This window comes from Pseudophryne corroboree (genome assembly GCF_028390025.1).
Source record: "Pseudophryne corroboree isolate aPseCor3 chromosome 3 unlocalized genomic scaffold, aPseCor3.hap2 SUPER_3_unloc_18, whole genome shotgun sequence".
Classification (NCBI taxonomy): Eukaryota; Metazoa; Chordata; class Amphibia; order Anura; family Myobatrachidae; genus Pseudophryne; species Pseudophryne corroboree.
In genome coordinates, this window is record NW_026967506.1 from 1095165 (window position 1) to 1108763 (window position 13599).

General features: G+C 43.1%; 1 protein-coding gene across 3 annotated transcripts in view; it reads right to left on the reverse strand.

The window, feature by feature from the left end:
• Positions 1-763: 763 nt before the first annotated feature.
• Positions 764-13599, reverse strand: part of LOC134983563 (oocyte zinc finger protein XlCOF22-like) — a 46682-nt gene continuing 33846 nt past the window's right edge. The window contains exon 3 of one of the 3 annotated variants that reach the window (XM_063949217.1): positions 764-3521. In XM_063949217.1, coding sequence (XP_063805287.1) covers positions 1339-3521 — 2183 coding nt within the window. In that variant the 3' untranslated portion in view covers positions 764-1338. Of the gene's footprint in view, positions 3522-5635; positions 12028-13599 lie in introns of those variants that run through there. The other 2 variants (XM_063949219.1, XM_063949218.1) reach the window with 2 other exon arrangements.

The following is a 13599-nucleotide window of genomic DNA, read 5'->3' on the forward strand; positions in this document are numbered from 1 at the left end:
GCACCAAATTACTGTGCCCCCCCACACACGTTTTGCTCCGTTACTTGTGCAGGAGAGTGGAGGTCCGGGCCAGGGTCTCTGTCCTGTGAAAGGAAAATGGCGCTGGTAAGCTGTGAGGGATAAGCCACGCCACCTCACCGGCGCGCTGTAGTCCCGCTCGAATTTTAAATATTTATACTGGCGGGGGCTATATCAAGTGCCTAGGCACTGCAGACATATATATTTTGGCCAGATTATGCTCCAGTAACCATGCTGCCCAGGGCGCACCCCCTGCGCCCTGCAAGTGCCGCCAGAAGTGTGTGGGAGCATGGCGTGCAGCGCGACCGCTGCACGCTACCTCATTACTGAAGTCCTCTGATCTTCTCTATACTCACCCGGCTTCTTTCTTCTGGCTTCTATGAGGAGGGTGACGGCGCGGCTCCGGGAACAAGCAGCTAGGCGCACCAAGTGATTGAACCCTCTGGACCCAATGGTGTCCAGTAGCCTAAGAAGCAGAGCCTTTAAACTAAGAAGTGGGTCTGCTTCTCTCCCCTCACTCCCACAAAGCAGGGAGCCTGTAGCCAGGCCTCCCTGAAAATAAAAAACCTAACAAAGTATTTTCAGAGAAACTCAGTAGAGCTCCCCTAGTGTGTGACCCATCACTCCTGGGCACAAAGTCTGAGGTCTGGAGGAGGGGCATAGAGGGAGGAGCCAGTTCATACCCATTCAAAGTCTTATAGTGTGCCCATGTCTCCTGCGGATCCCGTCTATACCCCATGGTGCTTTTGGAGTCCCCAGCATCCTCTAGGATGTAAGAGAAAATTATTTATCTTCATTATTCAGGATAAAAAGCAAAGGTACCATCCTCAGGGGTCTCTCAAGAACAACAATATTGATGTCATGCGGCAAAAAAGGCTCAGGTATCAGTAAGGACATCTGCGCAACACCAACTTGGAGTCATTAAATCACTTAACTGACGATTTTTCCCTTCCAAACCGTTCATATAGTATTTTTTTTGTTTTTTATTTAATATAGTTTTGAACGTATTTTTAAAACTCTCTCAATATTATATTATGCACAGCTACAAAATGGATCTCCATGTCAAAAACTGGGGGACACGTGATCTGACCATGCCAGTTAAAGGGTTAAATATGAAGGACACCCTCTTTGAAGTGAAGTTCTGCAAAGTGTAGTTTAGTTGTGACTTCTTAGGTGATATTTCAGGTGTGATTGTCTGGTGGAACATTTCCCACATTCTGGGCAGGAATGAGGAGACTCTCCTGTATGGAGTCTCTGATGCACTCTCAGATATGACTTGCTGCCAAAACATTTCCCACACTCAGAGCAAGAATATGGTTTCTACCCTGTGTGGACTCTCTTATGTACAACAAGATGTGATCTAGTTTTGCAGCATTTCCCACACTCAGAACAAGAATACGGTTTCTCCCCTGTGTGAACTCTCTTATGTACAACAAGACTTGATCTAGTTCTGCAACATTTTCCACATTCTGGGCAGGAATACGGTTTCTCTCCTGTATGGACTCTTATATGATCTTTCAGATTTGACGCAGTAGTAAAGAATTTGCCACACTCAGAGCAGGAATATGGGTTCTCCCCTGTGTGGAGCATCTGATGGTTTTGTAGCTCTTCTTTCCTAGCAAAACACTGATCACACTCAGAGCTGGAATATGGCTTCTCTCCTGTGTGGAGTCTCTGATGTATAAGAAGTTGCTGACTAGTGGTAAAACATTTCACACACTCAGAGCACGCATGTGGTCTCTCTCCAGTATGGAAGCGCTCATGTCTCTTCAGGCTTGATGCACAGGCAAAACATTTCCCACAATCAGAGCAGGAATATGGCTTCTCTCCTGTGTGACATCTCTGATGCTTTTTCAGATGTTCATTCCTAGTATAACATTTCCCACACTCAGAGCAGGAGTATGGTTTTACCCCTGTGTGGATTTTCTGATGCTGCCTTAGGTCTGATGTACAGCTAAAAGATTTCTCACATTCCGAGCAGGAATATGGCTTCTCCCCTGTGTGACTTCTAAGGTGATCTTTCAGGTTTGATTGTCTGGTGAAACATTTCCCACATTCTGGGCAGGAATGAGGAGACTCTCCTGTATGGAGTCTCTGATGCACTCTCAGACATGACTTACTAACAAAACATTTTCCACATTGTGAGCAAGAAATCTCCCCTGTGTGACTTCTTAGGTGATATTTCAGGTATGATTGTCTGGTGAAACATTTCCCACACTCCGAGCAGGAATATGGCTTTATTCCTGTGTGACTTTGGATATGCCGTTTCAGTTGTGATGCTATAGTAAAACATTTCCCACATTCTGAGCAGGAATATGGCTTCACGCCTGTGTGACTCTGGATATGCAGTTTCAGTTGTGATGATATAGGAAAACATTTCCCACATTCTGAGCAGGAATATGGCTTCACCCCTGTGTGACTCTGGATATGCAGTTTCAGTTGTGATCGTGTAGTAAAACATTTTCCACACTCAGAGCATGCATGTGGTCTCTCTCCAGTATGCAATCGCTCATGTCTCTTCAGGCTTGATGTACAGGTAAAACACTTACCACATTCAGGACAAGAATACGGCTTCTCCCCTGTATGGTGTCTCTGATGCGATATCAGACCTAATGTTCTGGTAAAACATTTCCCACACTCAGAGCACGAATATGGCTTCTCTCCCGTGCGACTTCTATTATGTTTAACAGAAGTATAAATATTTTCAGCACTAGATGAAGATCCTGGTTCCACCTCAATATGAGTAGATTTATGTTGTGTATGTTCTGCAGATGTATTAATGTCAGTGTCTGTGAGGGTTCCTCCATCACATGAGACTGGTTCCTCCTTAATACGAGATGAATACGGTGTATGACCTGTGGGTGTATAAATGTCACTGTCTGTGAGGGTTCCTCCATCACATGAGACTGGTTCCTCCATAATATCAGATGTATACTGTGTATGATCTGTGGGTGTATAAATGTCACTGTCTGTGAGGGTTCCTCCATCACATGAGACTGGTTCCTCCTTAATATGAGTAGATGTATACTGTGTATGATCTGTGGGTGTATAAATGTCACTGTCTGTGAGGGTTCCTCCATCACATGAGACTGGTTCCTCCTTAATATGAGTAGCTGTATACTGTGTATGATCTGTGGGTGGATAAATGTTGGTATCTGTGAGGGTTCCTCCATCACATGAGACTGGTTCCTCCTTAATACGAGTAGCTGTATACTGTGTATGATCTGTGGGTGGATAAATGTTGGTGTCTATGAGGGTTCCTCCATCACATGAGACTGGTTCCTCCTTAATACGAGTAGCTGTACACTGTGTATGATCTGTAGGTGTATAGATGTCACTGTCTGTTAGGGTTCCTCCATCACATGAGACTGGTTCCTCCATACTAGGAGTAGCTGTATCCTGTATATGATCTGTGGGTGTATAAATGTCAGGGTCCGTTAGGTTTCCGCCATCACATGAGACTGGTTCTTCGTCATTATGAGCAGATGGATTTTTTCGTAGTTCTGCTGGGAAAAATATATGGTGGTGAGACATACAATGTTCAGAATCCTGCAATTTCACAGTACAAATCCTGCGGACTACCCTTATTTAGTACTAAGGATTTGATCTTTCACGAAAGAAGCCTGAAATGTGATTAATGGTAGATGTGAAACATCCAAGTAACAGCCACGTTCTTGGTCTTTAGTGTAACAAGCCTCAGAGGCTCCGCTATTACTAGATGAACTTCTCCATCATACAGGAGCGGTGGATTGGCTCTCTGCTTCTTTATTAATGCAAATTGCTGTGGTACTATTGCTTTAGAGGGTCCCACAAGTCTCTGACCCCCCCACTAATTTCACCAAAATGTGTATATGTTTTGTGTATCTATATATAGCAAAGTCTACACTCACGTATACAGACAAATGTGGTGCTGGGGTAGCAACCCAGGTAGGTCCAGAAGAAACAGGGTGTCCATGCAATTTGTAATAAAATGGGTGAACTCACCAGACTAACACAGAGAAGCCATTATATTGCCCAAGTCCCATCATGCAGAGAACAGTCACCAATGTTTTGGCCCTCATTCCGAGTTGTTCGCTCGCAAGGCGAATGTAGCAGTTACACACGCTAAGCCTACGCCTACTGGGAGTGTATCTTAGCTTCTTAAATGTGCGACCGATGTATTCGCAATATTGCGTTTACAAACGACTTAGCAGTTTCTGAGTAGCTTCAGACTTACTCTGCCTGTGCGATCAGTTCTGTGCTTTTCGTTCCTGGCTGACGTCACAAACACACCCAGCGTTCGCCCAGGCACTCCCACCGTTTCTCCGGCCACTCCTGCGTTTTTTCCGGAAACGGTAGCGTTTTCAGCCACACGCCCCTAAAACGCCGTGTTTCCGCCCAGTAGCACCCATTTCCTGTCAATCACAATGCGAACGTCGGAGCGATGAAAAAGCCGTGAGTAAACTTACTTTCTTCATAGTAAAGTTACTTGGCGCAGTCGCAGTGCGAACATTGCGCATGCGCACTAAGCGGATTCTCACTGCGATGCGATGAAAAACACCGAGCGAACAACTCGGAATGAGGGCCAATGTTTTGTTCATGGATTGGACCTTTAACAATGTACTCTGCGTGATGGGACTGGGTAAAATAAAACTGCTTCTGATGGGTGGGGGCAAATATACCAAATCTCACACACACACACACACACTGTGTGTTGAGACAAAGGGGGTAAGTCAGACCTGATCGCAGCAGCAAATTTGTTAGTAGATGGGCAAAACCATACTGCACTGCAGGGGGGCAGATGTAACGTGCAGAGAGAGTTAGATTTGGGTGGGGTGTGGTCAAACTGAAATTTAAATTGCAGTGTAAAAATAAAGCAGCCAGTATTTACCCTGCACAGAAACAATATAACCCACCCAAATCTAACTTTCCCTGCACATGTTATATCTGCCCCACCTGCAGTGTACATGGTTTTGCCCAACTGCTAACAAATTAGCAGGTCTGAATTACCCCCAAAGTTTGTAAACACTAAAAATAATTGCTGACAAAATGTTCAGATAGTCACATAAGTCATAAAAATAGATAGTTTGTGGCCGGAGAATCCCCCCCACCCAGCCAAGTGTACTGGTGGCCACGGCGCTGAAGGGATTTCCAGTGAATTTCAATTGAAGCTGAAACCAAAGTGTTAGTAAATAGAAGTTCTTTACACAGCAATGTGCAATGTCCGTTGGTTTTGGTTTAGTACCAAAACAGAATTTTAGTAAATTTATCCCCTAGGATTTCATAACTGGAGACTTTCGTTGTTAGCAATTACTTTAATGAAATACTTGTATGGTAATTGTCCATCAGTCTCACAGATCAGCTTGGAGGAATCATTGCCCAGTCCTCCATACAGAACTGCTCCAACTCGTATGCATATCTAGGCTTTCTTCCCTGAACACCCTTCATTTGGTCCTGCCGTACCATTCCTATTGGACTAAGATCTGGACTTTGATTAGCAATTACTTGTACAGGTGAAACTCAGAAAATTATCGGGCGAAAGTTAATTAATTCCACTAATGTAACTTAAAAGGTGAAAGTAATATATTATATACTGACTGCACGCAAAGCGAGATATTTCAAGCCTTTATTTTTTATCATTTTGATGATTGTGGGTTACAGCTTAAGAAAACCCGAAATCCAAAATCTTAGAAAATTAGAATATTACATAAAATCAATAAAAAAAGTATTTTACAGAAAGAAATGTCGGCCCTCTGAAAAGTATAATCATGCCTATGTACTCAGTACTTGGTTTGTGCCCCTTCTACATGAATTACTGCCTCAATGCGGCATGGCGTGGATTCTATCAGCCTGTGGCACTGCTGAGGTGTTATGGAAGACCTGGATGCTTCAATAGCGGCCTTCAGCTCTTCTGCATTGTTCCGTCTCATGTCTCTCATCTTTCTGCAATGCCCCGTAGATTTTCTATGGGGTTCAGGTCAGGTGAGTTTGCTGGCCAATCCAGCACAGTAATCCCACGGTCATTGAACCAGGTTTTGGTACTTTTGGCAGTGTGGTCAGGTGCCAAGTCCTACTGGAAAATGAAGTTAACATCTCCGTCTGTTGTCAAGCTGCTCTTGAACAACAAACAACGTTAGAAGCGTCTTACCTGGGCTAAAGAATAAAAGAACTGGTCTGTTTCTCAGTGGTCCAAAGTCCTCTTTTCAGATAAGAGCAAATTTTGCATCTCATTTGGAAACCAAGGTCTCAGAGTATGGAGGAAGGGAGGAGAGGCACACAATCCAAGATGCTTGAAGTCCAGTGTAAAGTTTCCACAGTATATGTTGATATGGGGAGCCATGTCATCTGCTGGTGTTGGTCCACTGTTCTATATTAAGACCAGAGTCAACAGAGCCATCTACCAGGACATTTTAGAGCACTTCATGCTTCCTTCAGCAGACAAGCTTTACTGCACCCATGATACATAAGCTACATTTAGGATTTTTAGATATAACTCTTGGATTCAATTTCATATGCTCACCATAAATAAACCTTCATACTGGATTAATAAGGTCTCTCTCATTATTATTGTTTACTTATATGGCGCCACAAGGGTTCCGCAGCGCATAACAAACTACATAAACCAATGAGCAAAACAAAGAACACAGCGACTTACAGTACAGACATTGTAGGGAAAAGTTCACGGTACAGTGCCTTGCTAAAGTATTCACCACCTTGGCTTTTTACCGATTGTTACATTACAACCTGTAATTTAATTTTTATGTTTTTTCATCTGAATTTTATGTGATGTATCTGCACAAAATAGTCGAAATGAGAAAAATGTATATAAAATAATTTTTATAACTAAAAATTTGAAAATTGGCATGTGCATATGTATTCACCCCCTTTGCTATGAAGCCCCTCAAAAGTTCTTGTGCAACCAATTACCTTCAGAAGTCACATAATTAGTGAAATAAAGTCCACCTGTGTGCAATCAAGTGTCACATGATCTGTCAGTATAAACACAACTTTGCTGAATGGCCCCAAAGGCTGCAACACCACTACACCATGAAGACCAAGGAGCTCTCCAAACAAGTCAGGGACAAAGTTGTTGAGAAGTACAAGTCAGGGTTGGGTTATACAAAAATAGGGTTTTAATTACCTACTGGAAAATACTTTTCTCGTAGTCCATAAGGGATACTGGGGTCTTAGTACAATGGGGTATAGATGAGGTCCAAAGGAGCCGGTGCACTTTAAATTTCTTCAACTGGGCGTGCTGGCTCCTCCCCTCTATGTCCCTTCCTACAGCCAGTCTAGGTAAAACTGTGCCCAAAGGAGAATGGATATACCTGAGAGAAGGAACAGAACAATAACGAGTGGTGAGATTTACACCAGCACATCACAACTTAACTGACTAGCAACAGCTGGTAACAACAAAAACAGCAACAGCTGAACAGGTAAACTTTTACAAAAGAAAAAACCTGCAGACAAGTCAAGCACTGAGGCGGGCGAACAGTATCCCTTATGGGACTATGAAAAAAGGATTTACCGGTAGGTAATTAAAATTTTATTTTTTCTAGCATCCATAAGGGATACTGGGTTCTTAGTACGATGGGGACGTCCCAAAGCTTCCAGAATGGGCGGGAATGTGCGGAGACGTCTGCAGCACCACTGCCCAAACTGGGTATCCTCTTTGGCCAGCGTATCAAACCTGTAGAACTTCACAAAGGTGTTCTTCCCCGACCAGGTAGCAGCTTGGCATAGTTGCAAGGCCAAAACTCCACGTGCAGCCGCCCAGGAAGACCCCACTGATCTTGTAGAGTGGGCCTTCAGAGACTATGGAACAGTTAAGGCTGCCGACACATAGGCCTGTTGGATAGTCGGCCTAATCCAAAAGGCAATGGACTGCTTAGAAGCATGGTAACCCTTTTTCTGCGCATCATAAAGCACAAATAGGGAATCCGTTTTTTGTAAACTGAGCCGTCCTCTTGATGTAGATCTTCAAAGCTCGCGCAGCATCCAACGCCTCCGGAGGGTCAGAAATGCCAGTACCTGATGGAATCACAATAGGTTGGTTCAGATGAAACGCAGAGACAACCATCAGCAGGATCTGCTGCATACTCCGGAGCTCTGCTTTGTCTTCATAAAAGACCAAGTATGGACTTTTACAGGATGAGGCCCCAAATTCTGAGACACGCCTAGCAGAAGCTAGGGTCATTAACAACATCTTCCATGTGAGGTACTTGTCTTCTACCATCCTTAACTGTTCAAACCAGGAGGACTGTAGAAATTCCAATACCACACTCTGATCCCATGGTGCCGTTGGTGGCACAAAGGGAGGCTGTATACAAAGAATGCCCTGCAAGAAGGTCTGAACTTCTATCAACACTGCCAACTTATTCTGGAAAAAAATTGAGAGGGCTGAAATCTGGACCTTAAGAGAACCAATAGGCAAGCCCATATCCACTTCAGGCTGGAGGAAACATGAGATACGTCCCAAGTGAAAATCCGCTGGAGGATACTTGCGCTCTTTACATCAAGAGACATATCTCCTCCAGGTATGATGATAGTGCTTTGACGTCACAGATTTTCTGGCCTGAACCATGGTTGCGATAACCCTTTTGGAAAGGCCTTTTCGAGCTAGGATGTTCCGCTCAACCGCCATGCCATCAAACGAAGCCGCCGTAAGTCCGGGTAGACAAACGGTCTTTGTTGCAGAAGATCTCTTCTCATTGACAGAGGCCAAGGGTCCTCGATGAACATGAAGATCCGCGTACCAAGCCCTCCGAGGCCAGTCTGGGGCAATCAGAATTGCCTGGACTCTGATGCCTGATTCTCTTTAGCACCATCGGGAGCAAAGGAATCAGAGGAAACAGGTAGACCAACCTGTAAGGACACAGGGTTGTCAGTATATCCACTGATACCACCTGCGGGTCCCTGGACCTCGAACAATACCGGCTAAGTTTCTTGTTGAGCCGAGCTGCCATCAAGTCGATCTGTGGGCAGCCCCACAGATCGGTGATCTGCCAAAATACCTGTGGGAGGCTCCACTCCCCCGGGTGTAAGTCTGATGACTTACTAATCCATGCTCTAATTATCTACCGCATTGATTATTGAATAGTCATCTCACTGGTCTTATCAAAAAGAGACTCTCACCACTACAATCCATTCTGAATGCAGCTGTGAGGCTAACCTTAGATCGCTAGATGTTCCTTATATGCAGAGTTGCTCTGTCAGTCCCTCCATTGGTTACCTGTATTCTACCGTATTCAATATAAAATACCTTTACTCACACACAAGGCCATTAACCAAACTACACCAATGTACATCTCTTTGCTTATCTCAAACTACCTCACAACCCGACCTCTTCGCTCTTCACAAGATCTACAGCTTTCATCATTAACATTGATTATTCGCTCCCACTCAAGATTGCAGGACTTTCTTTGGGCTGCACCCACTCTGTGGAAAGCCCTACCACACACAATAAGGCGTTTCTCTAGTCTCCAATCCTTCAAGCGCTCCCTGGAAACTCACCTCTTCAGGCAAGATTATCATATTACAAAACCGCCCACATAACCTTCATAATCTTTACTATCCAATTACTTCCCTACTGTAGAGCCCACTCATATCCTCCACATATTTTCCTGTTCTTCAATTTCCCATGCTCCTGACCCCTGGCCAACATCACTGTGTGACCATATCATACAGCCCACCAAGAACCTTCCCAATCTGGTGGACCTTTAGGTAATAGATAACACTTATCCTTGTGTACCAATGACTACCTCCCTGTAGAGTGTAAGCTTATGTTCAGGGCCTTCCTACCTCTATGACTGTCTTTTTTCACCATTGTTACAAATTGTTTTAATTTGTTATTGTATAGCGCAAAGGAATTTGCTGTGCTATATAAGAAACTTTTAATAAATAAATAACTGAACAAACCATTGGAAGATGGATAATAAAATTATTTATCTTCATTATTCAGAACAAAGAGCAAAGGTACCGAAGTCCTCTGTATTCGCTCAGCTACGACAATATTGATGTCATGCGGCAAAAAAGGCTCAGGTATCAGTAAGGACATCTGCGCAACACCAACTTGGAGTCATTAAATCACTTAACTGACGATTTTTTTCCCTTCAAAACCGTTCATATAGTTGTTTTTTTCTTTTTTATTTAATATAATTTTCAAAGTATTTTTAAAAACTATTTCAATATTATATTATGCACATCTCCAAAATGGATCTCCATGTCAAAAACTGGGGGACACGTGATCTGACCATGCCAGTTAAGTGGTTAAATATGAAGGAAACCCACTTGGAAGTCAAGTTCTGCAAAGTGTAGTTTAGTTGTGACTTCTTAGGTGATATTTCAGGTGTGATTGTCTGGTGAAACATTTCCCACATTCTGGGCAGGAATGAGGAGACTCTCCTGTATGGAGTCTCTGATGCACTCTCAGATATGACTTACTGCCAAAACATTTCCCACACTCAGAGCAAGAATATGGTTTCTCCCCTGTGTGAACTCTCTTATGTACAACAAGACTTGATCTAGTTCTGCAACATTTCCCACACTCAGAGCAGGAATACGGTTTCTCCCCTGTGTGGACTCTTTTATGATCTTTCAGATTTGACGCAGTAGTAAAGAATTTGCCACACTCAGAACAGGAATATGGGTTCTCCCCTGTGTGGAGCATCTGATGGTTTTGTAGTTCTTCTTTCCTAGCAAAACACTGATCACACTCAGAGCAGGAATATGGCTTCTCTCCTGTGTGGAGTCTCTGATGTATAAGAAGTTGCTGACTAGTGGTAAAACATTTCACACACTCAGAGCACGCATGTGGTCTCTCTCCAGTATGGAAGCGCTCATGTCTCTTCAGGCTTGATGCACAGGTAAAACATTTCCCACACTCAGAGCAGGAATATGGTTTCTCTCCTGTATGGGTTCTCAGATGCTTTTTCAGATCTTCATTCCTAGTATAACATTTCCCACACTCAGAGCAGGAATATGGCTTCTCCCCTGTGTGGATTTTCTGATGCTTCCTTAGATCTGATATATAACTAAAAGATTTCTCACATTCTGAGCAGGAATATGGCTTCTCCCCTGTGTGACTTCTAAGGTGATCTTTCAGGTGTGATTGTCTGTTGAAACATTTCCCACATTCTGGGCAGGAATGAGTACTCTCTCCTGTATGGAGTCTCTGATGTACTCTCAGATATGACTTACTGACAAAACATTTTCCACATTGTGAGCAAGGATTCTCCCCTGTGTGACTTCTTAGGTGGTCTTTCAGGTGTGATTGTCTGGTGAAACATTTCCCACATTCAGAGCAAGAATATGGCTTCTCTCCTGTGTGAATTCTCAGATGCCTGTTTAGATCTGATTTAAAGCGAAAAGATTTTTCACATTCTGAGCACGAATTTGGTTTCTCTCTTGTGTGACTTCTTAGGTGATGTTTCAGGTGTATTTTTCTGGTGAAACATTTACCACATTTAGAGCAAGAATATGGTTTCTCTCCTGTGTGATTTCCAAAACTAGATGTAGATCCTGGTTCCACCTCAATATAAGTAGATTTATGTTGTGTATGATCTATAGATGTATTAATGTCAGTGTCTGTGAGGGTTCCTCCATCACATGAGATTGGTTCCACCTCAGTATGAGTAGCTGTACACTGTGTATGATCTGTGGGTGTATAAATGTCACTGTCTATGAGGGTTCCTCCATCACATGAGACTGGTTCCTCCTTAATATGAGTAGCTGTATACGGTGTATGATCTGTGGGTGTATAAATGTTGGTGTCTATGAGGGTTCCTCCATCACATGAGACTGGTTCCTCCTTAATATGAGTAGCTGTATACGGTGTATGATCTGTGGGTGTATAGATGTTGGTGTCTATGAGGGTTCCTCCATCACATGAGACTGGTTCCTCCATAATATGAGTAGCTGTATCCTGTATATGATCTGTGGGTGTATAAATGTCACTGTCTGTGAGGATTCCTCCATCACATGAGACTGGTTCATCCTCATTATGAGCAGATGGATTTTTTCGTAGTTCTGCTGGGAAAAATATATGGTGGTGAGGCATACAATGTTCAGAATCCTGCAATTTCACAGTACAAATCCTGCGGACTACCCTTATTTATTACTAAGGATTTGATCTTTCACTAAAGAAGCCTGAAATGTGATTGATGGTAGAACTGAAACATCCAAGTAACAGCCACATTCTTGGTCTTTAGTGTAACAAGCCTCAGGGGCTCCGCTATTACTAGATGAACTTCTCCATCATACAGGAGCAGTGGATTGGCTCTCTGCTTCTTTATCAATGCAAATTGCTGTGGTACTATTGCTTTAGAGCAGGGGTTCTCAAACTCGGTCCTCAGGGGCGCACATAGTGCATGTTTTGCAGGTAACCCAGCAAGTGCACAGGTGTATTAATTACTCACAGACACATTTAAAAGGTCCACAGGTGGAGCTAATTATTTCACTTGTGATTCTGTGAGACCTGCAAAACATGCACTGTGTGCGCCCCTGAGGACCAAGTTTGAGAACCCCTGCTTTAGAGGGCCCCACTAGTCTCTGACCCCACACTAATTTCACAAAAATGTGTAAAGTCTACATTCATGTATATAGACAAATGTGGTGCTGGGGTAGCAACCCAGGTAGGTCCAGAAGAAACAGGGTGTCCATGCAATGTGTAATAAAATGGGTGCACTCACCAGACTAACACAGAGAAGCCATTATATTGCCCAAGTCTCATCATGCAGAGTACAGTCATCAATGTTTTGTTCATGGATTGGTCCTTTAACAATGTACTCTGCGTGATGGGACTGGGTAAAATAAAACTGCTTCTGATGGGTGGGGGCCAAATATACCAAATTACACACACACACACACACACACACACACACACACTGTTGAGACAAAGTTTGTAAGCCCTTAAGATACTTGCTGAGAAAATGTTCAGATCTTCACTTAAGTCATAAAAATCGATAAAGAGATAAATCCAGCATTATGGGGTAAATTCACTAACGGTTGATTTTGGGTTTATAGATAATTTTTTGCAAACTGAACATTACAAAAGAGAAAAGCAATGTCAAAACTACCAAACACCCAACTTCAGAATACTTCCAACCAACAGATTTTTTTAAATACAGTTCCCCTAAATTTCCAGTGAATTTCAATTGAAGCTGAAACCCAACAGATAGTAAATAAAGGTTCTTTAGAAAGTAACGTGCAATGTCCGTCGGTTTTGGTTTAGTACCAGACGGTTAGTACATTTAGCCTCTAGGATTAAATAAGTGGAGACTTTCGTCGTTAGCAATTACTTTAAATACTTGTATGGTAATTGTCCATCAGTCTCACAGATCAGCTTGGAGGAATCATTGCCCAGTCCTCCATACAGAACTGCTCCAACTCATATACATACCTAGGCTTTCTTCCCTGAACACCCTTCACATGGTCTTGCCGTACCATTCCTATTGGACTAAGATCTGGACTTGGACTAGAAATTACTTGTATATTTAGGGCTGTTGCCTTATTACAACCCCTCTTTCTGCTCACCTTCAGTTCATGGACATATACTCTGACAACCTCCTGTATAATTTGTTGGTACAGTCCAGAACATATAGT